Below are 27,209 nucleotides of genomic sequence, written 5' to 3'. Positions count from 1 at the left end.
TGGGAAGGCTGCCAGAAATGCACACAAACTGTCTTACGACGCAGCTGCTGTTAAAAACGTGAGCGTGAAGAGTGAAGAGAAGGAAAAGAAGAATGAAAAGGAAAGCTCTCAACTCCAGTTGCTTCATTCTGAAGTGTTGCAGGAGAAGTTAGCAAATGCAAATGATTTCAGATCAACGAGAAAATCGAGTTGTGTTTACGGTTTGACTTGCTAAGTGTGGGTTGTGCATTTGCAACTGAGTTTGTTAAAAGGAAAAAAACTGAAGCATAAAGAGGATTTGATCTGTGTTAAATTCTCTAAATTCTGTCTCACATCGACTTGGTGATGATCCTAGCTTCTCTATATAAGTGTGGATAACCCTCCCCCTTATAAGGCCTTTTAAGGGGTGAGTGGCTCATTTCTAGTATGGTATCAGAGCAGGGCCCAAGTCGATGATGGAGTTTATCTCTTTATCTCTTCTCTTGCTTACCCACGTGATGGAAGTCCGATGTGTCATTCCGGCCCACACGTGAGGGGGCATGTTAAATTCTCTAAATTCTGTCCCACATCGACTTGGTGATGATCCTAGCTTCTCTATATAAGTGTGGATAACCCTCCCCCTTATAAGGCCTTTTAAGGGGTGAGTGGCTCATTTCTAATAATCCGAGCTCGGCCTGCAGGAAATACTCTCTTTACAGCGCTAAATTCTATAAATAGGTGATTCTGGAAAATGGGTGATTCTGGGCAGGTCGACGGGACCGGCGGCGGCAGGTCGACGGGACCGGCAGCGGCGGCGAAGAAGCAGCGGAGTCCAGAAGATAGTGGAGTGAAGCGGCGTCTGCGATTCTGTTATGTTCTGCACCAATTTTATTCACGTTAGACACGCATTCTAAGAATGCGTATTTGAAATACGCATTCTAAGAATGCATGTTTAGTTTGATTTTTCTGATCTGTTTAGTTTTCCTTCTACTAATTAGGTTTTCATTTTTTGCTTATTTTTCTTTTAATAATTTTTCTTCTTTTATTTTCCATAAGTTTAGGATTTACCTTTGCCTATATAAAGGCCTCATTATTATAACTAGGAAATAAATAAAATGTAAAATATAAGTCACTGTGCATATTTGTATGAAGTTGTGATGTGGCTAGGCCTCACTAGGATAATAAGTGAGATATAATGAGACGTTACTTTTTGTTTTGTACTTTTCCTAGTATAATAAATCAAATAATTATAAATATAAAGAGATAATTGATGCTAAAAAATTGAATGATAAATTTTTAATATTTCGTAATTGTCTCTGTCCACATCCATGATCCATCCTCTCTCGATGGAGAGCAACAACATCCACATAAATGGGTGGACTTTTAAAGTATAAAGAAAAATTTACCAAAAAATGAAAAAGAAGCTAATTATTGTGAATGGACAAAAATAGAAAAGTACTACTACTACTTATTAACTAATGACGGTAATATTTTAGAATGTTAGGAAAAGAAAATTGTATAAATAATCTGAAAATGTTATGTAGTTGAATGAGTTGGTGTAAAGGCGAGGAATTCATAGTTTTGGATATAAACCTGTGAGATTTGGCCGGAAAGATTCTAACCAATCTTGTTTTGAAATTGAAAATCAACCAAGCTCCAATTTTATGCAGTAATAAATCCTAGATTAGCAGGCAGTAAAAGGATTTGTTTGGGCCCATATCATTATTTGGGCCTACACAATTATGAGTCCGTCAAAATCAAAAGAAACAATAAATTCAAAGTTTATTGAAAAATAATATTCCCTCTGTCCACAAAAAATATAGCAATTTGTGTATGGCACGAGTTTTAATGTAGAATTGGTAAAATAAGAGAGAATGAGAAAAAGTAAGTGAGAAGGAGAAAAAAAAGTAAGTGAGAAGTAGTGTTAGTGGAATGATGTGTAGGGTTATTATTTGTTGAAAACATTTCATAAATGAATGTGCTCTATTTTTTGTGGACGGCCAAAAATGGTAATTTTGCTCTATTTTTTTTTGGACGGAGGGCGTATGATAAATCGGGCTGACCAACATGATTTATTAATGAGGTTTAATGGCTACCATATGTAAAATCGGGCCTAGCTGGGCTGCGACATCCATTGGACTCAATTTGGTGAATAGAAAATTCCACTGAAAAAGGTTATCAAAAGACAAATTTATATCGAATAGGTACATAATTGTAAAACATTGGCAAATAATATAACCCACTAAACTATTTTCATATATTTTGGTAGTATTATTGCATGCTTTAATAAAAACTAGGTATGAGCTTTTATTTTATATTATTATTTTATGGTATATGCATTGAACAACTCACATGTAAAGAAACGCATCATTATCTTGGTAGTATTACTCTTTGTCCACTCTAACTATTTTATACTGGAGTATCATTTTCTCAATCTCAAAAAATGTGCAAAAAAGAAACGCATCATTATCTTGGGATGGAGGAAGTAGTTTTTTTCGGAGTTAACTACATAACTTATTTATTTTGACATTTATTATCTATCAAATAATATACCTGAATAACCTATTACATGGAGTAGAATTTAAATAAAAACAAGAAAATGAATAAAACATCAATATTTAATTTAGTCAATTTGATGGAGAACTCGAATCCGCATATTAAATTGGGGGAATGTTTTATGGAAGAGCAAGGCTGGACAAGTTACATAGGTCCCTCCACAATCCCGCATTTGAGATGGCCATTTTATTCATGGATCTTAACTAATCTTCTATATTAGCATATTTTTTTGTCGTCAGAATATGAATATTTAATTATTTTTAAGTATTTATTTTTCCTTTGGGAAGAATAAAAGGTCAGAAAATCTAATGTTTGGGAATATCATTTTCGTATGGAACCCACGTACACCCCAAACCTTATTGCTACCGACACTTATAACGCTACACATCAAATTCCATAAAGAATTGCATTCGCACATTAAACTTTGTTTATTCAGCTTATTAAATAACAGTCGTTGATTTACTAATCTCATACTTTATCAATACACTCCATAAATCATACTAGTACATTTCTTTATTTCCGTTTTGGGTAGTGAGATTTGAGAAAGTCGATTAACAACTCATCCATGATCCATCACAGCCAAGCTTTTTACTGGTCTTTCATTAATTTGGTAGTATTTCAAATCATTATATTGTGTACGGAAACATCATCAATTCAAAATTAGTACTACTATCAACTTATGATGCTTACCTATATATAAATGTCATTTTCTATTTCAAATATATTTCTATTTTAATTTCATGAATTAGTCATTATCTCCTCCAATTTATGCATCAGTTGAGATTTATTGTTAAGGTTTCCATCATCTATTCATCATTTAACAAAGCGCTAGCTTTTTAAATACAAAATAAATGGTTCATTTAAGTAAGAGTTGCCTTGTCAATATAAAATTAAATTTGATGCCACGTAATCAATAATCAGTAAATTAATCATTGTTAACAATACGGGCATTTACAGATGAAAAAAAAAATTAAGTTAAAAATTAGTCATCGGAAATGGAGCATCTTATTCTCAACAGAGAGACAAGGAGAAAAAGGTCATTTCATGTTGACAGTAGACCCTCTTTGGTAATTTCAGGCCTCGCCTCCTCCATTACCTTCTCTTCCCACCTGCACTACACTCTCACTCTACCCACACCTACAAAACCTTTTTCCTATCTCTCTCACTTTGATTTCCTCTCTCTCAAGGAAAAAATGAGCGTCTGGAGCGGGTCGCACCAGCTGAGTAACGGGATGATGGTCTCGGGCCGGCCTGAGCAGCAGCTCAAGGAGCGCCAGCCCACAATGGGCTCACGCGCCGTTCCCTACACCGGCGGCGACGTTAAGAAATCCGGCGAGCTCGGTAGAATGTACGGCGTCGACCTATCCAGTGGGGACCATGTTAAGGATCTAAATCTCTAACGATCCAATAAAGCAGAAAATAACAAAACAAATAAATCCGGCGCCCGTGAGGGTCGGCGGAGAGATAATCTATGCGGCTGTGCGCGAGTTCTAACCCGTCGGGCAACGGCTACAGATCAGATATACGTTCCGGCTGTGCGCGGAGAGATTCTGTCGGGCAGCAGGTAGCGTAGGGAATTTGGGATCCAAAGAATCACATATGGACTTGGCCAAAATAGTATATTGATTGATTGAATAATTAAAATGATAACAAGCTCACCTATTTATAATACTAGACTACTACCATAACTTATTGAACAAGAAACAAATATATATGAAAAGATATGCAAAACCCTAATATATCTAAACTAATTAAATGAAGGCTCGTAACAACTCCCTCACGGTTAAAATCCACCTTGTCCTCAAGGTGGAAACTACGAAGCAACGAAGAGTCGAACGCACGCAGAAGCTTTGGCGAGGTATCTCCTCCTGGATCAAACGGACACGATCGTTGTTTCAATCTCCAATAACCTACTATTGCATATACGATGTAAACATCCTCAGCTAACTTCCTCATGATCGTATCATGAAATGGCTTGTTATCAACTTCCCCCATCCTCTTCACACTCATACGAGAGTATATTGACATGTCTTTCAACCCATCAACCGTATCTTCGCGAGCATCATGGAGCTCATCTTTATACCGATTATGGAGCTTCTCTGGTATTGAAGGAGACACGAGGGACCATGTATCTGCATTTCCCTTCACAGATGTCTTTGCGAGACAACCATCGAAATCAAATGCTCCAATTTTACTTGAATCATGAAGACCATCATCCTCATCAATTTTATTTACCTCTATAGCTTGTACTTCTTCATCTACTAATTTCTTCTCATTGAACCGCAAGTCAACCTGATGCAACACTTTTGAATCACCCTCAATTTCCAAGTATTTCTCTTCATAAGAAACAAGTTTCGTAGCTGAGTGGAGGCTCGGTGAATGCAGGAAGGAGGGCGGGCGTTGGAGCAGAGGCTGCTGCACGGTAGTGGGAAATTCGAGGCAAGCCTCGCTTGACAGAGGTGAGTCGTAGGATGGCAGCAAGATGGTGATCGTTGCTGATCCACGTGCAGCGGTGTGCGCGATGCAGCAGCAGGGGCTGATGGCGCTGTTGCGTGGCATTGACTTGGTTGTGGTTGTTGGGCGAGCACATGCTGCAGCGGTGGCTTCTGGTTGAGAACGAGCTGTGGATGTGTCGGGGTACGGGGGCTTGGGAATGTGGGGTGCCGGTTTTGGTTTTGGGGTTGCTCTCGCTGCTGGCCAGTATACGCACTAGGTGGGAATCGTGGCGGCATCTTATTGTGTGCGATGCTAATTTATGAATCCCCTAACCGCAGATCATATAACTATTTCCTGAAACAATAATTAATTCGCATATTGTTTCATCTTTGTCTTGCGAATTTAAGACGAAAATTACCTTACATAGACAAAGTAGAATAATCCTTGAATTCAATGAAACATAGATAAAAATTACAAGATAAGTGACACAAAATATAACCAACCTATTTCACAGAGATACAATAACAAAAATACGAAATACTACTACGAAATATTAATAACAAAAATACCATGAAAGAATTATTGCACCGACGCTATTGTGAAAGAAGCAAAGATATGAGCTCCAACAATAAATCCGGCCTCCGCTCAATCGCCGAAATACTGCGCCGTCACGACACCACCAATTCCTCACGAACTGCCGGCAAATTGGGAAGTAATCGAGCTGCGGTTGTGATCTGCTTGTTCCAAGGAAAAGAAGGGCATCTTCGCGTCATACTCACACAGAGATCTTCAACCATCTCCTCTCACTCCGGTGAAGTCGCATTGCCCGGAGGCAAGTGGGAAGAAGGCGATGACACCCACGCCGCCACCGCTCTCAGAGAGGCCAACGAAGAAATCGGATTGGACCCTTCCATTGTGAAATCGTCTCCATTCTCCCCCCCTTCTGCACCAAGGTACCGCCTTTACTTATTTCACCTCTCTATTCCTTGATTCAAATTTCAATTCGATTTGAAATCGATTCAAATTTGCACTTTAATTTGCAGCGCCATATCACTGTATTTCCAGTGATCGGAATAATTTGGGATATCAGCAGCTTCTCCCCTATCCTTAATCCCTCCGAGGTGGAATCAGTATTCGATGTTCCATTAGAGATGTTTCTCAAGGTTGCCTATTTTTTTTTCTCTCTTTTAAATTAATTTGAAATGATTTTGATCATGGTGCTTGAATAATGTCCAGAATGAAAACCGGAGAGAGGAGACAGTAGAGCTGATGGGCGAAAGTTTTTTGGTGCACTACTTTGATTACGAAACGGAAAACAGATGTTACACAATTTGGGCTGTGACTGCCTCAATCTTAATTAAAGCTGCATCAATTATCTATCAACGACCCCCTGCCTTTGAAGAGCATAAGCCCACCTTCTGGGGCAGAAGTCGTCATTGAAATCCTACTCATTTTCTACCATTTCGGTTGTGCTAGTTGAAATATTGTTGATTGTTGTTTGTAATTCTTTATAATCATCAATGATACTTTTTTTTATTCTGAACATAGTAAAATTACACAAATAGGAAAACTACATAGTACTAGTTTAATTCCAGCCTAGCACATACTGGAAAACATAATACATTAGCAAGGAGAATGGGTAGAGGAAAAAGGCCATAAGGCATGTCCACAATGGATATGTAATTTGTGAACATGCAAGAACTCCAATTACTGCGCACACCAACAAACTGTCAGCACCTCAGCTGAGTAATCCCATTCCAATCCCTTTATGTACACAATTGCTAAGAGTGTTGACAACCCCATGATGTTGTTCATCACCACTCCACCATATATCTGCCACGATAAAATCGTGCATGCACTGATGAAATAAAACACGATACTAAGACATAAAGAAGCCACGCCGAATCTATACCTCTGAGAATGTCAGAGAAGAGGTTCTTGAGCTCTTCTGGCTTGCTGGGAATATTGCTGATATTGCTGAGAGTGCATTCAAGCATATGGGGACAACAACGAAGGAGACGAAGAAGGCAGGCACGCCGATGGCATGTGAGAAGTGTTGGATGCTGGTCTTCAGAGGTCCAGAGAGAAAGGTCAGTATAGCAATGCCTAACATCACTTGAAATATGGATTTTGTTGAACTCCATGTCAATAGCTTCAAATGGCTGTCCTCGTTCCGACCAACTTCATACACTAGATTGTCAACTTCTCCCCACATAATCTGCACTTTTTCCATGTGTTAGTGTTAATATACAAATAGTACTAGTATTTGATGCAAGATTTATCATACCTTGTCAAATTCATCAATTGATCTCTTTGTATCTTTGCATTTAGTAACGTCCATGGCTTTGTTAAGCCATTTAGTCATGCCATGAACGAATTCTTGCTCGTCACGCCATCCGTGTCGAAATCTTCCACGAACTTCTTCACCATTTCTTCATGACGCAGTTGAGAATCTCCAGTTTTGGTGACTGTAGTGTGGATCAACTGCTCCAGCTCTGGCCGCGACAGCGAGCTGCTTCTGTCTGTATCAAATTGCTTGAACAGACTTTGCAGAAAGAAAAGGAAAAATGATTAGATAAATTTAGTGAAATGGATAAGAATGAGGAAAGATGATAGATAAAGGGAAATATGTAATGTATGCATACGCTTTGATTCGTTCAATATTAGGCTTTCCGTCATCTGTTACAAGCTGTTCTGCTTCAAGCTCTTCACTGTGTGCATGCTTCAGTATTCTTGCCATTAGATGCTCAATTTCAGCCTTTTTCAAATCTTCTCTTCCTGCGAACTGGTTCAACAACCTGATCAAAATGTGCACTTTACACTTACAAATTCAAAATCATGAGAGGACTAATGTTGTATTAGCATACACACTTGCCTCTCGCAAGAATTCTGCTGCATCAGAGTCACCCTTTCCAGCTAGCTCCGCAGCTTCATTGATCCATTTCGAGCATCCCTCTACGAACTCGTCTTCTTCAATCCTTCCATCTCTGCTGAGATCAAATGTTTTCAACATTTCTGAAATAGCGTAGCCTTTCTCCACCTCTACTTTCCCGGACTGAATCTCGTGAATGTAGAATGTTTTCTACTCAATGACTGACACTAACAACTTAGTATTATTACAATGAAGAAATTTACTCACACCAAAACTAAAAATAAACACATGGAGTATATTTTACACAAATAATTGTAACCAGTCTTTCTAAGGCCATCCTAGAACATAAGTAAGAACATAGGTTAATGCCAGAGAAACCGGGTATAACATCACAACGACATAACCCAACAGCTAGGAAATGAGGTGCGGAAGCCTGTCAGAGCCGTCATCACAGTGTTCATCGTGATAACTACCAGAACTTCTGCAAAGACATCTACAGACAGATTCAGAGCATTAACTGGTGCAAGGAACACAATCAAGCTCGCCACGTTGTTCATGTACACGCTACTGTAAAGCTGCACAACAAATTAAAATCAGAGATTTCAGAATATGGAAAAAGTGATATCTTCATGTATGTATGCATTTATTTTGACTGAACAAGTGAATAACTTACTGTAGAGAGTGTCAAAGAAATGGAGTTCTGTGACTTGTTTCCGGATGAAGCAAATGCTTGCACTGCAACTCGGTAGTTCGTAGCTAAGGGTATTGCCAAGTATGAGACAGAGAAATTAGGCAGATATGCTGCTGTGGCGAAACCCACGACACTGGTGATCAGTGGCTCTGCGAAAGCAGACATCAATGCAATCCCAAGAATCACCAAGGAAAGAGCTTGCAGATAGTTCAGCCAAGTGGTTTGAGAACTTTGGCTTTTGCTTACGTTCGAGGTGTTGCTGTTAACTAACAAGCCCTGTTGTGATGGATCACTTGCCTGAAGATTGGCATTATACAATATAGGATCAGCAGCTGCATTTCAGTCAATTTTGGCAGAAATATATTTACCTGAGAATTGGTGGCTCTGCTTCCTTTGATGCGGTTTCGCCTCTCCTCAGCCAGATCATCGAGTAATTTGGTCATGCCTGCTATGAACTCTTCCTGGTTGATACGTCCATCTCCGGTGGTATCAAAAGACTCCAACACATTCTCAACATCCCTGTCTGTGCTCAAATCATCTTCATCCAGCCTCACACCTAAGAGAAGCACTCTGAGTTCTGCTGCTGATACAGACGTGCTTCTGTCCTTGTCGATTTGGTTAAACAGGCTGCAAACGACACCAAGACGGAACTGGTGAGGCATTGGAAATGTTGGCTTAATACAAGTTACACTGATCAACGTACTCTTGTATTTTCCGAGTATCAGGCCTGCCGTTCCTGGACAAGAGCATATTGGCTCATAAAGTACTCGAATCTACGAGACTGAATCCAAGGCTGGAATGCCTGATACAAAATGAAGCCGAAAAGCAACAAAACTGAGACAATGAGTGCAATGAGAAGAAACCCTCTCTTCACTGATGATGAACTGAAAGCCTGTGCTAGCAGAAGGATGAGAAAAGGAAGCAAGGGTATCAGCATTATCCGTGAAGTGTAGCTTGCTTCGGCATCCGTAACAATGCCATAACCTGCTCAAGAGAGAGAGAAGTTTAGCAATTGGAACAACATGAAGAAGGTTAGATCAAAGATGATAAAATGGCACCTTGTGGTGTGGTTTTCTGGCTTCAAGATTTGTCAAGAGTGGGAGCTTCTGAGAGATCATAGCTGGCAAGGATAATGGAAACGCCCCATATGAAAGTCAGAATCAAAACCGTTGATCCAGCAACCAATCCCATGCCAAGAGCTGCCCTTTCTTGAGCAGCCTCTTTGGTTCCCGAAAGCACCGTTGCTGATTCAAAACCAAACATATACCAGTGATAGAAATTAGAAGAAAACAAAACCCAAATCTATATAATCGAGTGACAAGACAAATATCAAGTCAAATTATCCAAAGAAGTTAATAAGGTTTATGTAATAGTCTATGTGTTTAACCAAGAAAATATGCCTAGTATTAATACGGCTATGTAATGTTTTGGATCAAACAAGACAATAACAAATAACAATGTGGTCTGAAGCTCTTCATGGTTCTTTACTTCAGTATTTACATCCGCATTTTGATTCATTTTACAACAGTTGGAGTGTTTTCAAAAATGGTAAAAGTAAAAGGTGACAAATTTTTAGGGACGGAAAAAAATAGAGATAAGTGATAAATTTTCAAGGACAGAGGGTATACTATTAGCCTCGTTCGTTCTTAGATGCATGCTAATCGTGCATTTGAAATTATATGGTGTTTGGAAACAAAAGTAGATGTGACATGAAAGCTGACAAGATGTATTATACTAGTACTAATATTCATCCAAATTGAGTTGAATTGAATCGCCACCTACATATCCTGTAAAAGAATCGCCACCACAGCCATCACACAGATTATGCTCATCTTCCCCATGCTAGCTACTTCATATTAATCTCCACTCCAACCATTCGTAAATATATAGGGGAAGGGGCTGCTGAATGAGAATCCACGTCATTAAAACACTTGTTTATATACAACATGTGACTCAAATTTCTTATTTATTGGTCGAGATGAAGCGTCTTATCAATTGAGTAATGCTTTTTTTTTTTTAATTTAGATATGGGTTAAAGGAAAAACATCTTACCAATTAAACAGGGTTTTATCATTATTTTATGCGCAACAAGTTGGCGCATGCAATGTTCGGTCTTAGCAGCCGGGTCAGAAAAATCAAGCAAAGACTACGTAAGGCGGGAATACTGCAGGAGTATAAATTATAGTGAGATGTTGCATTATTTAACTAACTCAGCAACTCCGAAAGCAAAATTTACCTAACCCCCCAATATTTAAAGTTGCCATATTTAACGACTCAGTTGGCATCCTCTGCCTATTGCTTCGGAAACTAAACTTTTTTGCAACCCCCAACTGTCATTCTCTGAGCATATTCTGGACGACATAGATCCAAATGAAAAATGAATCTTAATTTTAAGTTACAGTTATCCTTTCACATGATTAAAAAATATTATTTCTCATATTCACGAAAAATATTATTATTCATGAAGTACACAAGCTTTCACGAGTGCAGGGAAAGTGAAACATTTTTATAAATAGAAATTAGTCTAATTTTAATAGATTGATCGGAACAAAATGAGACTATTTTTAGTGGATTGAGAGAATATATTATTATTAAATTAAATACTAGTTTTGATAGTCGAACTAAAATGACGCGTATGCCTATTCTTACATAGATTCAAGATAGACTTGCAACCCGGATATAACTTTTTAATCATTCTAGAGAAATTGACTGATACCAACTCACATTTGATATCCCACCTAATACATTTGATTTCACTGTGACGATGATGAGACTCCTGATTTTGATGAGTTGAAACGTTAATCTGATTAAGTAGCAGCAGCACCACCTCAAGGAATCAGTAACTCTGTCATTCTGCCTCTTTCAGCTCTAGCTTCTCACCGAGTTCAAAATTAGCAATCTCACAGAGGTCTGCGACGAAACAAGCTTGCATGAGGTTTATCTAAGCTCTTTCACTGAGGCGCAATGCATACATCTTCAGGCAAACGATCACAAATGGCGGGAGAGAGCAACCGAAAGGAGCACAGATACGGCATAAGCTTTATTGTCAAAGGAACACTAGGAATGCAATCTAGGATGAAGCTGTTGGCGGTGGTAGAGGTGCGGAGCAGCCTCTGGCAGCCACGAGGGTTCTATAGTGATGACATTGCGCATGTACTGACGCTCAGTCGAGACAATAGAATGGGAATAATTACCTTATTTGTTTCCTTTAGCTGTAAGGGTTCTTATATGCCTATATAAGGACGTCAATATGCTATAAAAGGGTCAGATCAGATTTTATAAAGTTTATTCTTGGATCCTACTCTGTGTCAGGTGGTATCAGTTATGGTTGGCAATTCTGGAGCTTCCAATCTCAGCGGCCATGGTTCCAAAGACGGATCTATGACCGAGGGAGATTGCGTGTTTTTGCGCCGCTTGGAGCAACACCTCGATCGGCGTTTTGATTCCGTTCAAACGCAGATTGAAGGAATAACTCAAAGGCTGGAAATTCTAGAGATGGATGTAGGTTCGTCATCTAGGGTTAACAGGATCAGGAGGGAGGACCAGCGCCACCACCGTAGGGTGGGACGCAAGGAACAACCATCTGAGGTCGAGTCAACTGATTCTGAGCGTTCTCATCGCTCTAATTGGTCTAGGGCTGCAACGAAATCAACGAGGTTGCAACATTCAACATCCAATTCATCAGATCTCAAGAATGGCTACCATCAAATCAGAATTAGGCCCGGAGATGAGTTGAAGACTGCATTTAAAACAAGAGAAGGCTTGTACGAATGGATGGTTATGCCATTTGGATTGTCAAATGGGCCGAGTACATTCATGAGGCTAATGAATCAGGTGTTAAAACCATTTTTAGGAGTATGTGTGGTCGTCTACTTCGATGATATCCTTATTTATAGCCCCACGGAGGTTGCACACTTATTCCACCTAAGGCAGGTGTTTGAAGCCTTACGTGCCAGCCAACTTTTTCTCAACCTCAAGAAATGTGAGTTTCTAATTTCCAAATTATTGTTCTTGGGGTTTGTGATCAGTTCGTCGGGAGTACAAGTTGATGAAACAAAAATTCAAGCCATTCAGAATTGGCCTGTGCCGAAGACGGCATCTGATGTCCGAAGCTTCCATGGACTTGCCACTTTTTATAGAATATTTATCCAGCACTTTGGCACCATTGCATCGCCACTGTCGAACTGTTTAAAGCAAGGGAAATTTATATGGACAGATGCAGCTAACTCCAAGCTAACTCCAGCTTTGAAATGCTCAAAGAGAAACTTTGTTCTGCCCCAGTCCTTGCATTCCCAGATTTTCAGAAAGTGTTTGAGGTCGATTGTGACGCTAGTGGGGTAGGCATCGGTGCAGTATTGTCCCAAGAGAAACGTCCGATATGTTATTTCAGCGAGAAATTTAATGAAGTACGCGCAAGATGGAGTACCTACGACAAAGAATTTTATGCTATTGTACGCGCACTCAAGATTTGGGAACACTATTTAGTAGGGAAAGAGTTCATCCTTTATTCAGATCATGAAGCCCTCAAGTTTATTAATAGCCAGCGCCGAATTAGCGTCGACAAGCATGCGAGGTGGTCAGTTTCTACAAAAATTCCCATTCCGCCTTGTGCATAAATCGGGGTCTCAAAATATTGTCGCAGACGCTTTGAGCAGACGACATACACTGCTACTACAATTGGGACAGGAAGTAGTGGGATTCTCATGCTTGCGTGACTGTTATGAAGGATATGGCGACTTTGGTACTACGTGGGCTGACTGTCAACACGGCCGCTCCAATCAAGATTTCTACATCTATGATGGCTATTTAATGAAAGGAAACCAACTTTGTTTACCGCGCACCTCCTTGCGTGACAAAGTAATTTAAGACCTGCACTCTGGAGGATTAGCTGCTCATTTTGGAAGAGATAAAACCATAGCTGCAGTGCAAGAAAGGTTTTTTTGGCCGCAATTGCGCAAAGATGTGACACGTGTCGTGACAACTTGCCATGTTTGCCAGACATCAAAAGGAAAGATACAAAATATTGGGTTGTACACCCCTTTACCAGTCCCGACAGATATTTGGGAAGACCTATCTATGGATTTCATACTCGGACTTCCACGAACGCAGAGAGGTATGGATTCTATTTGTGTGGTGGTTGACAGATTTAGCAAAATGGCACATTTCTTGTCCTGTCGAAAGACCTCGGATGCTGATGCAGTGGCATCAATTTTCTTTCGAGAAATTGTTCGCTTACATGGGATTCCAAAGTGTATTACATCAAATCGTGACTCCAGATACTTGGGGCATTTTTGGAGACGTTTGTGGAAGCGATTTAATTCTTCTCTTAATTTTAGCAGCACTGCACATCCTCAGACGGATGGCCAAACCGAGGTAGTGAATCGTACTTAAGGCAACATGTTACGCTCTATCTGTCAGGATAAGCCTAGACAATGGGACTTAGCCTTGCCTCAAGCTAAATTTGCGTATAATAGCGTGCAACATAGTTCGACGGGGCACTCTCCTTTTTCTCTCGTGTATACAAAGGTTCCTACTATTGTTGTTGATCTCTTGCCCCCCGGGCGAGAACCAAGAGGCACAGCTGATGAGGGTGATGAGCGCATTGTTGCGACCCGTGAAGAAACAATCCAAAATCTGCATGAGGCAAACAAAAGGTATAAAGAGAAGGCTGATGTGCATCGCAGGGAGAAGATTTTTGAGGTTGGCGATGAGGTGATAGTTTTCTTGCGCAAAGAACGTGTTCCAGTAGGCACTTATAACAAGTTGCGGCCGAAGAAATATGGTTCTTTCAAAATATTGCGGCGTATCAATGATAATGCCTATAAAGTGGATCTTCCAGCAGAGTTTAACATCTCCTCTACATTCAACGTGGCTGACTTATCACCTTTCCACCCTGATGTCGGTCCCCAGTATGGAGATCCTACTCCCTTGCAGAACTCGCGGTCGAGTTCTTCCCCGGTGGAGGAGCATGACGCAGAACAAACGGGGGCTCCAGATTCTTAATCGATATTTTATTTCCAGAAGTTATCTTTTGTTAGTATTTCTTTTATTTGTTTCCTTTTGCTGTTAGGAATAGTTATTTTATTAGTTTCCTTTTTGCTATTAGGAATAATTACCTTATTTGTTTCCTTTTGCTGTTAGGAATAATTACCTTATTTGTTTCCTTTAGCTGTAAGGGTTCTTATATGCCTATATAAGGACGTCAATATGCTGTAAAAGGGCCAGATCAGATTTTATAAAGTTTATTCTTGGATCTTTCGATCCTTTGCCCTGCGCTACTCTGTATCAAATGCTTCAGGCGATGCCGCGATGGTGATGATGGCCAGTCAAATCCCAAAATATTGTCTATCCCTAATGCTTTTAACTATCAAGGAAAATTAAAAATAAATAAATAAATAAAAAGTCACTACGAAGCCCTTAAATTGATAAAAGATTCAAATCATTCAATGCATGACAGGATCATCAGAAGTTCTTGAAATCACTGGCAGGGTTGGCAGGCGACTGAATTAAACAAAAGGAACAAAAGAATTTTACCCAACTAGATCTTTCAACCCCCTGCCCTCTCTAAAAAAAAGAAAGAAAAACCAACAGTTACGTATATGACTAGTAGATGGTGATGGACATATAACAATTTAAAGTAATAAAATCAAGTGCTGTAACTCATGTTATTATCCATCTAAAATAAGGATACTTTGCTCAATAGTGAGATGTACAGCCCAATTTTCACGATTCAAACAACATTTACCTTCAAACTGATTTATAATAAACACATACCTGAATAATACAGGAAACAAGGTTTGACCTCTGTATCTCCGGAACACCATCAGAAGACATCTCATTTACATAATATTCTTCAGTGTAGAGCCTATTTAAGGTGAAGAAGAGGAAAACATTCAAAGATCTGGATTTTATACTATTTATTGAGGAGTTCACCGGCGAAATCGCCTGAGATGTAGAGAGAGAATGAAGAGAGAAGGCGGAGAGAAAACCAGAGAGTGAGAGAGGGAGAGAGAGATCTAGAATGTGGAAGAGAAAGAGGCGTCTAGCACTTAACACACTCAGCATCCAAACCCTGGATCCAACGGCCCGCATTCATGACCTGGGTGAGGCAGTCCACGTGGCAGCCATCGGTGTGGTCAAGGTAAGTAATGGGTCAAGCCAGATTGGGCTCCCATACACAAGATTGGGCTGCTGCATTTAACCAATTGGGGCCAGCCCAATAACATTAAATACAAAGACCCAAACCGAAGTAGACCACAAATATTCAACAGTTAACAATAATTAAACTCTTAAAAATCATGTTTTCTGCCTAATTACTTAGCATCATATATCTTTAACATTTTTGTCATTGCACACAAGTACACAATCTTGTGAACTGTAGCAAAATCCTGTGAAGGGGATCCACTTATTAAAATACTCCCTAATTAAGGTAACTAGTTATTAATTACAGTGGTCACTAACGATAATTAAATTCTTAAAATCTTGTTTAATTTGCTGCCTATTTTCATGTGGTGGCTGTTAGGTAGGCGTTAATTAATTACATGCAAAGACGGAATCAAATCATAATACTAGACGCGAAAGTTATGGTATACTACTATTAGTTGTTGGAATCTATGCCGGTCAATGGACTTTGACCAATTATAATTTCAACGAGACATTTAATTTTGTGAAATTAAATGCTATAGCGTCGATCTACGTTCGGAGTAGATGACCGTGGTATATTCATTTTTTCAAATCCGATTCCCGGTGAGTGAGAAATAATGGATTAAAGTTGTGCAAAATTGCAAACTAAATGAGCTATGAGAGAAGCTTAGAGAATAATTAAGAGAGTTAATTATCCCACATTGGAAGTTACAACCTTATTAAACAAGTATTTAATAAGAAGGATTATTACATGTAATAATTATAGTGGACTAAGATGGGCTGTAGAGCCCACACGCGCGCGCCGCTGCCGCCCGCCTCGAAGCGAGCCGCGTGCCGCGAGCCTCGAGCCCGAGCCCGAGCTCGAGGGCGTGCTCATGCCCGTGCCCATGCCCGTGTCCTTGGACTTGGATCTTGGCAATTGGTCTTTGGGTGTTCTTTGGACTGTTCTTTGGTCCTGGTCGTGTGGCTCGGTGGTTGGGTTCGACCCTAGGCTGGTCTAGTTCTTTTTAGACCACCACCGTTTCCACATCAGCGAGCCAAGCGGGATGACACCTCGTCAGTATGACGCGGTAAGCCAACGTGGCTGACACGTGAGAGTCCACATCATGAACGAACCTAGAAGCTTCTAGATTTATCCTCTCAGCACCAGCTCTCGTAACCCCTTGTAAAGGTCGGCAGTTACGGTCTTGCAATGATGACAGCCGTCATGGCTGTTGACCCCTGCAGGTGGATAGGCTAGTCACTCTAGCATTCTAGACATCAGAAACTAGATTTTGCATCACACGCTCTCTCCTCTATCTGCATTGTTTTTCTGTCGAAAGCTCTGCCCTCTCCTCCATCCAGTTCGCCGGAGCTCTGCTGATAGCGGTGCTGCTTCATCAGAGACGTAGCCGTTTTATCTTTGGGGACAAAACGCCAATCTGAATAGCACTACCGGGGCGTTCTCGTCTTGCGGAAAGAGGCCTCCTCGACTCGGCTAATTCCTACTTACGGTTTATAGTTTCGAATTTGTTCTTGTAATTTCGTTTCAGTTCATCCTCTGTATTCCTTCTTTTGGGTTGTATTACGCCCGGCTTTTATCTCTTGTAATCCAGAAACCAACAATCGCAAGACGAGATACGACTTGCATTTGAAGGAATTTGGACCTTTAAACTGAACCTAATTACTTTCGAAACTTTAATCACCTTTGCTGGAGATGTCTACTGAATCAAACACCGTCGCTGCCACCACTCCGGCAACCACCGCCGCCGCCATCTCCTCCACCATGGCGGACACTGGACCGATCTCAACGATGATCCCAACCCCTGGGTTCACCTCTTCGTCAACACTCTTATGGGGTTTTCGAACCCCTTTGGGCCCACTGTTGGATCCTCCTCCAGTGGGTCGGTTGGTTCCACTTTTAGTGGTTCCTTCGGATCCTTTAATGGATCGAGTGTTGGGGCCTTCATTCTAAGTGCTTTAGATGATAGCTTGTACAATGTATACTCCCTTGTAACCACATTCAAAGAGATGTGGGAAAGCCTAGAGAAAAAGTACAGTATCGATAATGCTGCAGGTACTGAACACGTTGTAGTATCCAAATTTACGGACTACAAAATGGTCGACTCTAGACCAGTCATGGAACAAGTTCAAGAGTTCCAGATGATCATCCACGGACTCGTGGCTGAAGGGATGATTTTGCCCGACAACTTTGTACGGTGCATACTCATTGAGAAGCTTCCTCCTAGTTGGAAGGACTTCAAGCACTACCTCAAGCACAAGCGAAAGAGGATGACACTTGAAGACTTGATCGTGAAACTCCGCATTGAAGCGGATGTGCGCAAGATCGATCAGAAGGCTAAGGGCTTCAACACCCTTGATGCAAAAGCCAACTTGTTGGAGCGATGCGGTCCCTCCAACAAACGCCCCCTCCCAAATCAGAAAGACAAAGGGAAGGGGAAACAGCCTGCAAAGAAATTTGAAGGCGAGTGTTACAAGTGTGGCAAAATTGGCCATTTTGCCAAAGACTGCCGAAGCAAGAAGAAGAAGCCGGCAGCCCACGTCGTTGAGAAGGAGTTCAAGGACTGGGATGAAAGCGACCTCATTGTTGTGGTCACTGAAGAAGTCAACATTGTTGACAACAAGGGCGGCTGGTACATTGACACCGGCGCTACTGCTCATGTCTGCTCAGACAGAAGCAAGTTTGCCTCCTACACTGCTTTTGAAGGGAGGAAGATAAACATGGGGAATCAAGCATCCCCCGAAGTCCTCGGGATTGGAAATGTGATTCTCATGATGACGTCTGGCGTCACTATTACTTTGAAGGATGTGCTGCATGTCCCAGATATCCGCAAGAACCCAGTGTCAGGATCAATACTAGTTAATAAGGGGTTTAAACTTGTATTCGAGTCTGATAGGTTTGCATTGTATAAGTTTGGGAAGTCCCTCGGAAAAGGTTATGTAACCGATGGACTTTTCAAGCTTAGTGTGGCTACGGGCCTTGTTCCAAAGCCTTTGGCTAATAATAAAGCATCTACTTCCTCTTATTTGACCGAGTCTTCAAATTTGTGGCATTGTAGATTGGGACATGTAAATTCAAAAGCCGTGAAAAGATTAGTGAATTTAGATTTACTAAAGGCAATTGAAGTGGATACCCAAGACAAATGTAAAATATGTCTTGAAGCTAAAATGACTAAGTTACCGTTTCACTCGGTTGAACGGAAAACTAAACCCCTTGAATTAATTCACACGGATGTATGTGATTTAAAGATGGTGCAAACTAGAGGTGGTAAAAAGTACTTTATCACTTTCATATATGATTGCACGAGATATTGCTACATTTATCTTTTAAGAAGTAAAGATGAAGCAATAGAAGCGTTCAAAAATTATAAGAACGAGGTTGAGAATCAACTTGGTTGTAAAATCAAAGCGATTCGAAGTGATAGAGGATGCGAGTATGTAGCCCCGTTTGAGGAGTTATGCAACGCAAGTGGTATAATTCATCAAACAACGACTCCCTATTCACCACAATCTAATGGAGTAGCAGAACGCAAAAATCGAACTCTGAAAGAGATGATGAATGCGTTGCTACTAAGTTCAGGATTACCACATAACATGTGGGGGATGCTATCTTGACAGCCAACTATATCCTAAACAAGATTCCACTCAAAGGAAAAGACATCACTCTTTATGAGTTGTGGAAAGGAAGGAAGCCATCCTACAAATACCTCAAAGTGTGAGGGTGTTTGGCAAAATTGATGGTTCCACCGCCCAAAGAAGTTACAATTGGACCTAAGACAGTCGATTGTATCTTTGTTGGATATGCACTTAACAGTAGTGCATATAGATTCATTGTTCACAAGTCTGAAATATCGACTATTACAGTAGGAACAACAATCGAGTCAAGGAATGCCGTATTTTTTGAAAATACATTTCCTTCCAAGGACAAAGAAGAAGTCCCAATTAATTCCGAGATAAGAATTGAAGATGAGGCCACTAGTTCTAAAACAGTGGATGAAGCCACTAGTTTTAAATCCGCGGATGACGAGCCTAAATCGCGTAAGCGAGTAAGGCCTGATCCAAGTGATGCAGTACTAAGACGTGGTAGTAGAGTCAGAACACCAAAAACATTTGGTCCTGACTACATTGATTTTATGTTGGACGAAGAACCAACGTCAATAAAAGTAGCCTTCGATGGCCCAGACGGGTTAGATTGGAGAGAAGCTGTTCAAAGCGAAATTGACTCAATTTTGCTAAACGACACTTGGGTGTTGGTTGATTTGCCCGAAGGTGCGAAACCTTTAGGGTGAAAATGGGTGCTTAAAAGGAAATTTAAGTCCGATGGAACAGTGGATAAGTTTAAAGCCCGACTGGATGTAAAGGGTTTTAAACAAAAGGAAGGACATGACTTATTCGATACCTATTCACCTGTAACGAGGATTACATCTATCCGAGTGCTTCTCGCGATTGCTGCCTTGCACAATCTTGAGATTCATCAAATGGATGTTAAGACTGCGTTTCTAAATGGTAAACTAGAGGACGAAATCTATATGGAACAACCCGAAGGGTTTGTAGTACCTGGACAAGAGAAAAAGGTCTGCAAACTGGTTAAGTCCCTCTATGGGTTGAAACAAGCGCCGCTGCAATGACACTTGAAGTTTGATAATGTGATGTTATCAAATGGGTTTAAAATCAACGAGTGTGACAAATGTGTCTATATTAAGAGCACTGATAACGGATATGTTATAGTGTGTCTTTAAGTTGATGACATGTTAATCATGGGTAGTAACACTCAAGTGATTAACGAGACAAATGTCATGTTAAAGAGAAACTTTGACATGAAAGACATGGGTCTAGCCGATGTAATTCTTGGAATGAAAATTCTAAGAACATCCGATGGAATCATCTTAACACAATCTCATTATGTTGAGAAGAAATTCAATGCATATGATGGCGCACCGGTTAAGACTCCAATTGAACTCGATGTTCACTTGAGCAAAAACAAGGGCGAACCTGTTGCACAAGAAGAATATGCACAGGTCATTGGGTGCATTATGTACTTGACTAATTACACTCGGCCGGACATTGCTTGTGCCGTGAACAAGTTGAGTCGTTACACGAGTAATCCAAGCAAAGAGCATTGGAGAGCTCTTGTAAGGGTTTTGAGGTATCTAAAACATACTCAAAATCATGTGCTACATTTTTCGAGATACCCCCCGGTACTTGAAGGGTACCGTGATGCGTATTGGATATCCGATAATAAAGACTCACTTTCAACAAGTGGATACGTCTTTACTATTGGGGGTGGTGCTGTATCGTGGAAATCGACGAAACAGACATGTATAGCCCGATCAATCATGGAAACAGAATTCATAGCTTTAGATAAAGCTGGGGAAGAAGCCGAATGGCTTAAGAACTTCCTTGAGGATATTCCAGGTTGGTGTAAGCTAGTGCCACCAGTATTGATTCACTGTGATAGCCAAGCAGCTATTGGAAGGGCAAATAATGGTTTCTATAACGGTAAGTCTCGACATATTCATCGACGACATAATACCGCGAGACATTTGATCACAACATGCGTGATTACAATTGACTACGTGAAGTCAATAGATAATCTAGCGGATCCGCTAACCAAAGGGTTAAACCGTGATCAAATGAACAAGTTGCTAGAGGGAATGAGTTTGAAATCCACAAACTAAAGACTTGTCATAGTGGTAACCCAACCATGATGACTGGAGATCCCAAGAACTTGGTTCAATGGGAAAACTAAGCTATGAGAGTTCGTGTGAAACACTCATCTACATCTATTCCCTAGAGAGCAATAGAGTGTTGAAAGCTTGCCTGTGGTGAGGATAAGTCTATGACTTTTAATGACTCCTAAGGATCTCAAGGAGATTAAGTTCTCAAAGAGACCGAGTAGGGCAAGATACTCTGAATAGGAATCACCTATATAAGTGTGAAGTGTGGCCGCTTCAAATTACACACTTATGAATCCAAAGTGGTGTCCAAGGCCGCAAAGGACACAAAACGTGAGAACGGATGAGGTTGAGGTGTTTAAGTGTTAACACCATTGTCTCGGTGCACGCCGTGGGGGACTAGTTCAAAGCATCGCGCTACTGGCCGCCTGTGTATCCGATGGCGTTGACTATGGAAGGTTCAAAGTTAAAAGCTACCTATCCTTATGCTTATATACCTATCGAGGGTTGAGCCTGTGTCTGCATGCATATGCATTTGGCTATTTCCACTCATGTGGGGGATTGTTGGAATCTATGCCGGTCAATGGACTTTGACCAATTATAATTTCAACGAGACATTTAATTTTGTGAAATTAAATGCTATAGCGTCGATCTACGTTCGGAGTAGATGACCGTGGTATATTCATTTTTCAAATCCGATTCCCGGTGAGTGAGAAATAATGGATTAAAGTTGTGCAAAATTGCAAACTAAATGAGCTATGAGAGAAGCTTAGGGAATAATTAAGAGAGTTAATTATCCAACATTGGAAGTTACAACCTTATTAAACAAGTATTTAATAAGAAGGATTATTACATGTAATAATTATAGTGGACTAAGATGGGCTGTAGAGCCCACACGCGCGCGCCGCTGCCGCCCGCCCCGAAGCGAGCCGCGTGCCGCGAGCCTCGAGCCCGAGCCCGAGCGCGTGCTCATGCCCGTGCCCGTGCCCATGCCCGTGTCCTTGGACTTGGATCTTGGCAATTGGTCTTTGGGTGGTCTTTGGACTGTTCTTTGGGCCTGGTCGTGTGGCTCGGTTGTTGGGTTCGACCCTAGACTAGTCTAGTTCTTTTTAGACCACCACCGTTTCCACATCAGCGAGCCAAGTGGGATGACACCTCGTCAGTATGACGCGGTAAGCCAACGTGGCTGACACGTGAGAGTCCACGTCATGAACGAACCTAGAAGCTTCTAGATTCATCCTCTCAGCATCAGCTCTCGTAACGCCTTGTAACGGTCGGTGGTTACGGTCTTGCAATGATGACAGCCATCATGGCTGTTGACCCCTGCAGGTGGACTAAGCCTATAAATAGGCTAGTCACTCTAGCATTCTAGACATCAGAAACTAGATTTTGCATCACACGCTCTCTCCTCTCTCTGCATTGTTTTTCTGTCGAAAGCTCTGCCCTCTCCTCCATCCAGTTCGCCTGAGCTCTGCTGATAGCGGTGCTGCTTCATCAGAGACGTAGCCGTTTTATCTTTGGGGACGAAACGCCAATCCGAAGAGCACCACCCCGGGCGTATCTCGTCTTGCGGAAAGAGGTCTCCTCGACTCGGCTAATTCCTACTTTGCGGTTTATAGTTTCGAATTTGTTCTTGTAATTTCGTTTCAGTTCATCCTCTGTATTCCTTCTTTTGGGTTGTATTACACCCGGCTTTTATCTCTTGTAATCCAGAAACCAACATTAGTTAAATCATTGTAAAATATATTCAAAATAAATTAAATGCATGGCATACTACTATAGACTATAGAGCTCAGTTTTGCGTGAAATAATTTAAGAAAACTTATTATACTCTTATTAACGATATCATAACATAAATCTAACCGTGTGGCGGTGTATCTATCGAAATATTCGGACATCACGGTGTACTAGACAAAATATAGCTGAAGCTGATTAATTAGAAGCGAAAGATACTCTACAGCCCTTGAAACACTTGTACCATCACCGTCGCCGCTGTCGGTGCCGGGAAACATGACCTCAAAATCTACGGCGCGCCGCCGCCGCCGCCGTATTCCCGTCCCTCTTCTCCTCATCCTGATCGCGATATCCACCATTTTTGGCCTGCTGACCACGGATCTCAGGTCGATTGATCCGTCGCCGAAGCTCCAGATCAGGAACAAGGCGTCGGAGATCTTCGTGGAGGAGGCGTTTCCAGCTAATTCGACGACGGAGAAGGTGGAAGGAGCTGAGGGCGGGAGGAAATGCGCGACGGTGGAAGAGATGGGAGATATCTTCAGCAGAGGCTATGCGGAGGAGAGTCTTAGAGTCAGAACATTGATTCATCATCACTTCCAAACTAACGGTGCGTTTTTTTTTTTGTGGTTGATATTTATGACTAATTAATTGCATTTTTAAAATGTGTTCTAGATATAAGTAACTGATTTATTTATAAATGGTGTTTTAATTGAACATTTGAACTGTGTTGTGGAGGATTTGGATTTTTCTTATAGTTACCATGTGTTTTGGAGTTTTGATTGAGGATTTGTGTGTGAGGAATGATTCACTGAGTATTGAATTTCAGGTGCCTCGAGGGTGCGAAATCTCCCTCCGGAGCAATTCTGCAACCACGGGTTTGTGATTGGGAAAGCATCGGAAGCTGGTTTGGGAAACGAGTTGTACAAGATACTGACTGCTGCTGCTTTGAGCGTGATGCTGAACCGGTCATTGATAATCGGCCAAACCAGGCATATTGGTTCTCTCTCAAGCCATTCTGTTTGCATTGGGAATTTGGGTTTTATTTGATATTTCATTGAGATAAAGAGAGGAGAAATCCGAAGAATAGACTAGTTGCTCTGTTCACGGTTGTTTACATCCTTTCGTGCGAGTTTTAGTGTCCAGTTACAAAAAGAATGAAATAAAACGTGATGGATCGGTCTTGCCATGTCGAGAAGATTCTTAAATTTTGTGTTACATCTTTGTGCACTGCAGCTAACTTCCGCTGTGTACTATTATCTTTCAGGGATAAGTACCCTTTTGGCGATTACATCTCCTACTCCAACGTAACATTTACATTGAAAGAAGTGAAACATTTGTGGAGACAGAATCGTTGTCTGACAAAATTCAAAAAGCACTTAACGATGAGGATTGACGATTTCCAGAAGCCAACACGAACCGATGTTCTCTGTAGTAACTGGAGAGAATGGGAGCAACCTATCATATGGTAACTTGGAATGTCAAACAAGGCCGGAATTAATTATCTGTTGTTAGTTGAATGATTATTGAACCGCTCTTTAATCAGGTTTCAGAACACGACGGATGCTGTGGCTGCCCAGTTTTTCTTGAAGAATGTACATCCCGAGATGAGGGAAGCTGCCTCGGATTTATTTGGAAGGCCGGCAAATCTTCAGTACCGAGCTAATGTGTTTGGGGAGATTATGAGGATCCTGATTTCTCCTTCGATAGATGTGGAAAATGCAGTAAGTTGGGCTCTTAGTGGCGGGAGCGATCCTGATATAGTACTCCACATGCGAATGATGATGAATAGGTACCTCAGCTAAACTAATCGAGAATGATCTTTTAACATTTGTTAAGGAGTAATAGTTTATCTTCCAATGCCATAATTCCTGCAAGTGGCTCGTTGATTATACATTTGCACGACTTTGTTTCTGTTAATTAATCACAAAATACTTTCTTCCACGAGCTTCTTCTATTACATTGAAAAACTCAAATTGGTCCGAGTTGCATAAATGAGTTAATTTTGCAGATCGGTTAGAGCAATGCAGGCGGCGGTGGATTGCCTAAGGAAAGCTCTCCTTAATCTTCCAATTTTATCGAAACCAAAAATTGTTTTGGTTTCTGATACCCCTTCCATGGTGAAAAATATTGCAATAACTTTAGAAGAATTTGCAGAGGTAACGTCTCAAGTTCTTTTATTTTATAATCATGATCGAATCTTCTGGTGCTTCTTGAGAGGATTCATTAGTCGACATTTTCTTGATTCGTTGTTCAATCACAACATACATGAGACGTAACTTTAATTTTGATAGACTTGTCCCCTGCTCTCCCTGGTTTCGATTTTGCAGGTTGTACACTTCAATTATAAAAAGTTCGAAGGAAATATTTCAGGCAACTCAAAGTCGAGCATCATGAATTTCAGAACAAAGGACTGGGGTCCCGCACCTAGATGGGTGGCCTTTGTCGATTTCTTCCTGGCATCACGCGCTAAACACACCGTCATTTCTGGAGCTCACCGACGTGTTGGGACAACGTATGCTCAGCTGATTGCAGCACTTGCAGCTGCATACAGACTAGGTAAATCCAAGTAGCTTAACATCCAACGAAAATACTACTATTCGGAGCCGTTTACTTAATTATGTTAGATTGGATTGAAAATACTCCCTCCGTTCCTGAAAAATAGAAACTTTTTCCTTTTTGGTCCGTCCCCTAAAAATATAAACTTTCTATCTAAGGAAATTTCTTTCTCTCCAATGAGGTTGGACTCATTTTCCACTAACACACTTTTCTTTCTATCTCTCTCTTACTTTACCAAATTTGCATTAAAACTCGTGTCATTTCAAAAGTTTCTATTTTTGAGGGGCGGAGGGAGTACATACTATGATCTGACAAAAGTATACACTGGATTCTGTACACAGATGAGAGCTCGTCTCTAAACTCGAGCATCACGTTCCCTAGCAGCTTCCAAAGTCCGTTGCTTTCGGAGGGTTTGAAGAGACAAATCGGGTGGGGGCACGTGTGGAACCGATTTGCTGGGCCCCTAAGCTGTCGTGGACAGCCTAGCCAATGCGCTCTAACACCTATTCTTCCACCGGCTTGGTTCGTACAGTTTGCTGAATAACAACGATGGTTCTAAAATATACTCTTCGTTCCCGAAAAATAGAAACTCTTTTATTTTTTATCTTTCCCCTAAAAATAAAAACTTTCTAAACAATCTAAAAGATGAATACTAATTTTCTAAACAAATAAATATTTATAAATTAATTATTTCCTTGTTTTCTTACTAATTTGATATTTTTTGCTATATCCATCGTATATTTTTGTTGTGTACTTTTGATATGTGCTAAATATATTTTTATTTACGCTGTTGATTTTGTTAATAATGTAGATGTGTATATATTAATAAATAATATAATAATAAATATAGAATTTTAAAGATTAATAAATAAATAATTAAGAAAATTTTAATTACTATTTAGCTCGATAAGCCCGCTGATCTAACTCAAAATCAAAACGTTTAGAGTTTGGATTGTAAATATTTAACCCGATAAAATTTCAGCTTACCCCACAACCTGAATATGATTGACCTGAAATCTAATGGACTGGCCCGATTCACATCCCTACTAGCAACATTTAATTTCACAGAGCTGAGAGCTAGTATATCAAAAGCAAGACTTGCACGTATTCTAATTAATATTGTTGGGTCCCGGTGGTGCACACCCAAACTCCACATTAGTATGATATTGTCCGCTTTGGGCAAAGCCCTCACGGTTTTGCTCTTGGGGTACTCCCCAAAAGGCCTCATACTAATTGGAGTTGGGGAAGCCCATTTATATGCTTGCAACTCTTGTTCATTCTCCGATGTGGGATATGGTTTGCTCTACCACAATCTCCCCCTCAAACCAAGACCACCAGACCACAGACCACATGCATACCCCATGTCACCAGGTCATCGGAGAACTTGCAAGCGCAATCCACCGAACCCCGAGCCACACAGGCCCAGCCCCTGAACCAGGGCTCTGATACCACTGTTGGGTTGGGGAAGCCCATTTATATGCTTGCAACTCTTGTTCATTCTCCAATGTGGGATATGGTTTGCTCTACCACAATCTCCCCCTCAAACCAAGACCACCAGACCACAGACCACATGCATACCCCATGTCAC

The 27,209-nt window shown here is 40.9% G+C and overlaps 2 protein-coding genes and 2 pseudogenes across 2 annotated transcripts in view; 2 read left to right on the top strand and 2 right to left on the bottom strand.

The window, feature by feature from the left end:
* The first annotated feature begins 5,434 nt into the window (after positions 1–5,434).
* Positions 5,435–6,493, top strand: LOC121740769 (annotated as a pseudogene).
* Positions 6,462–15,528, bottom strand: LOC121740756 (annotated as a pseudogene).
* The window catches only part of LOC121740758 (probable pre-mRNA-splicing factor ATP-dependent RNA helicase DEAH9), a 100,168-nt gene continuing 84,418 nt past the window's right edge, over positions 11,460–27,209 (bottom strand). Inside the window, exon 22 of the mRNA XM_042133375.1 lies at positions 11,460–11,697. Coding sequence (XP_041989309.1) covers positions 11,571–11,697 — 127 coding nt within the window. The 3' untranslated portion in view covers positions 11,460–11,570. The remainder of the gene's footprint in view (positions 11,698–27,209) is intronic.
* On the top strand, positions 23,209–26,331 carry LOC121740755. Its single transcript, XM_042133373.1, has 7 exons — positions 23,209–23,672; positions 23,892–24,054; positions 24,330–24,530; positions 24,609–24,854; positions 25,074–25,221; positions 25,393–25,621; positions 25,963–26,331. The coding sequence occupies exons 1-7, from the start codon at positions 23,342–23,344 to the stop codon at positions 26,163–26,165; spliced, it is 1,521 nt and encodes a 506-aa protein (XP_041989307.1). The 5' UTR covers positions 23,209–23,341; the 3' UTR covers positions 26,166–26,331.

Source organism: Salvia splendens, chromosome 7 (genome assembly GCF_004379255.2).
Source record: "Salvia splendens isolate huo1 chromosome 7, SspV2, whole genome shotgun sequence".
In the NCBI taxonomy this organism is placed as follows: Eukaryota; Viridiplantae; Streptophyta; class Magnoliopsida; order Lamiales; family Lamiaceae; genus Salvia; species Salvia splendens.
This window is presented reverse-complemented; position numbering and strand designations above follow the sequence as displayed.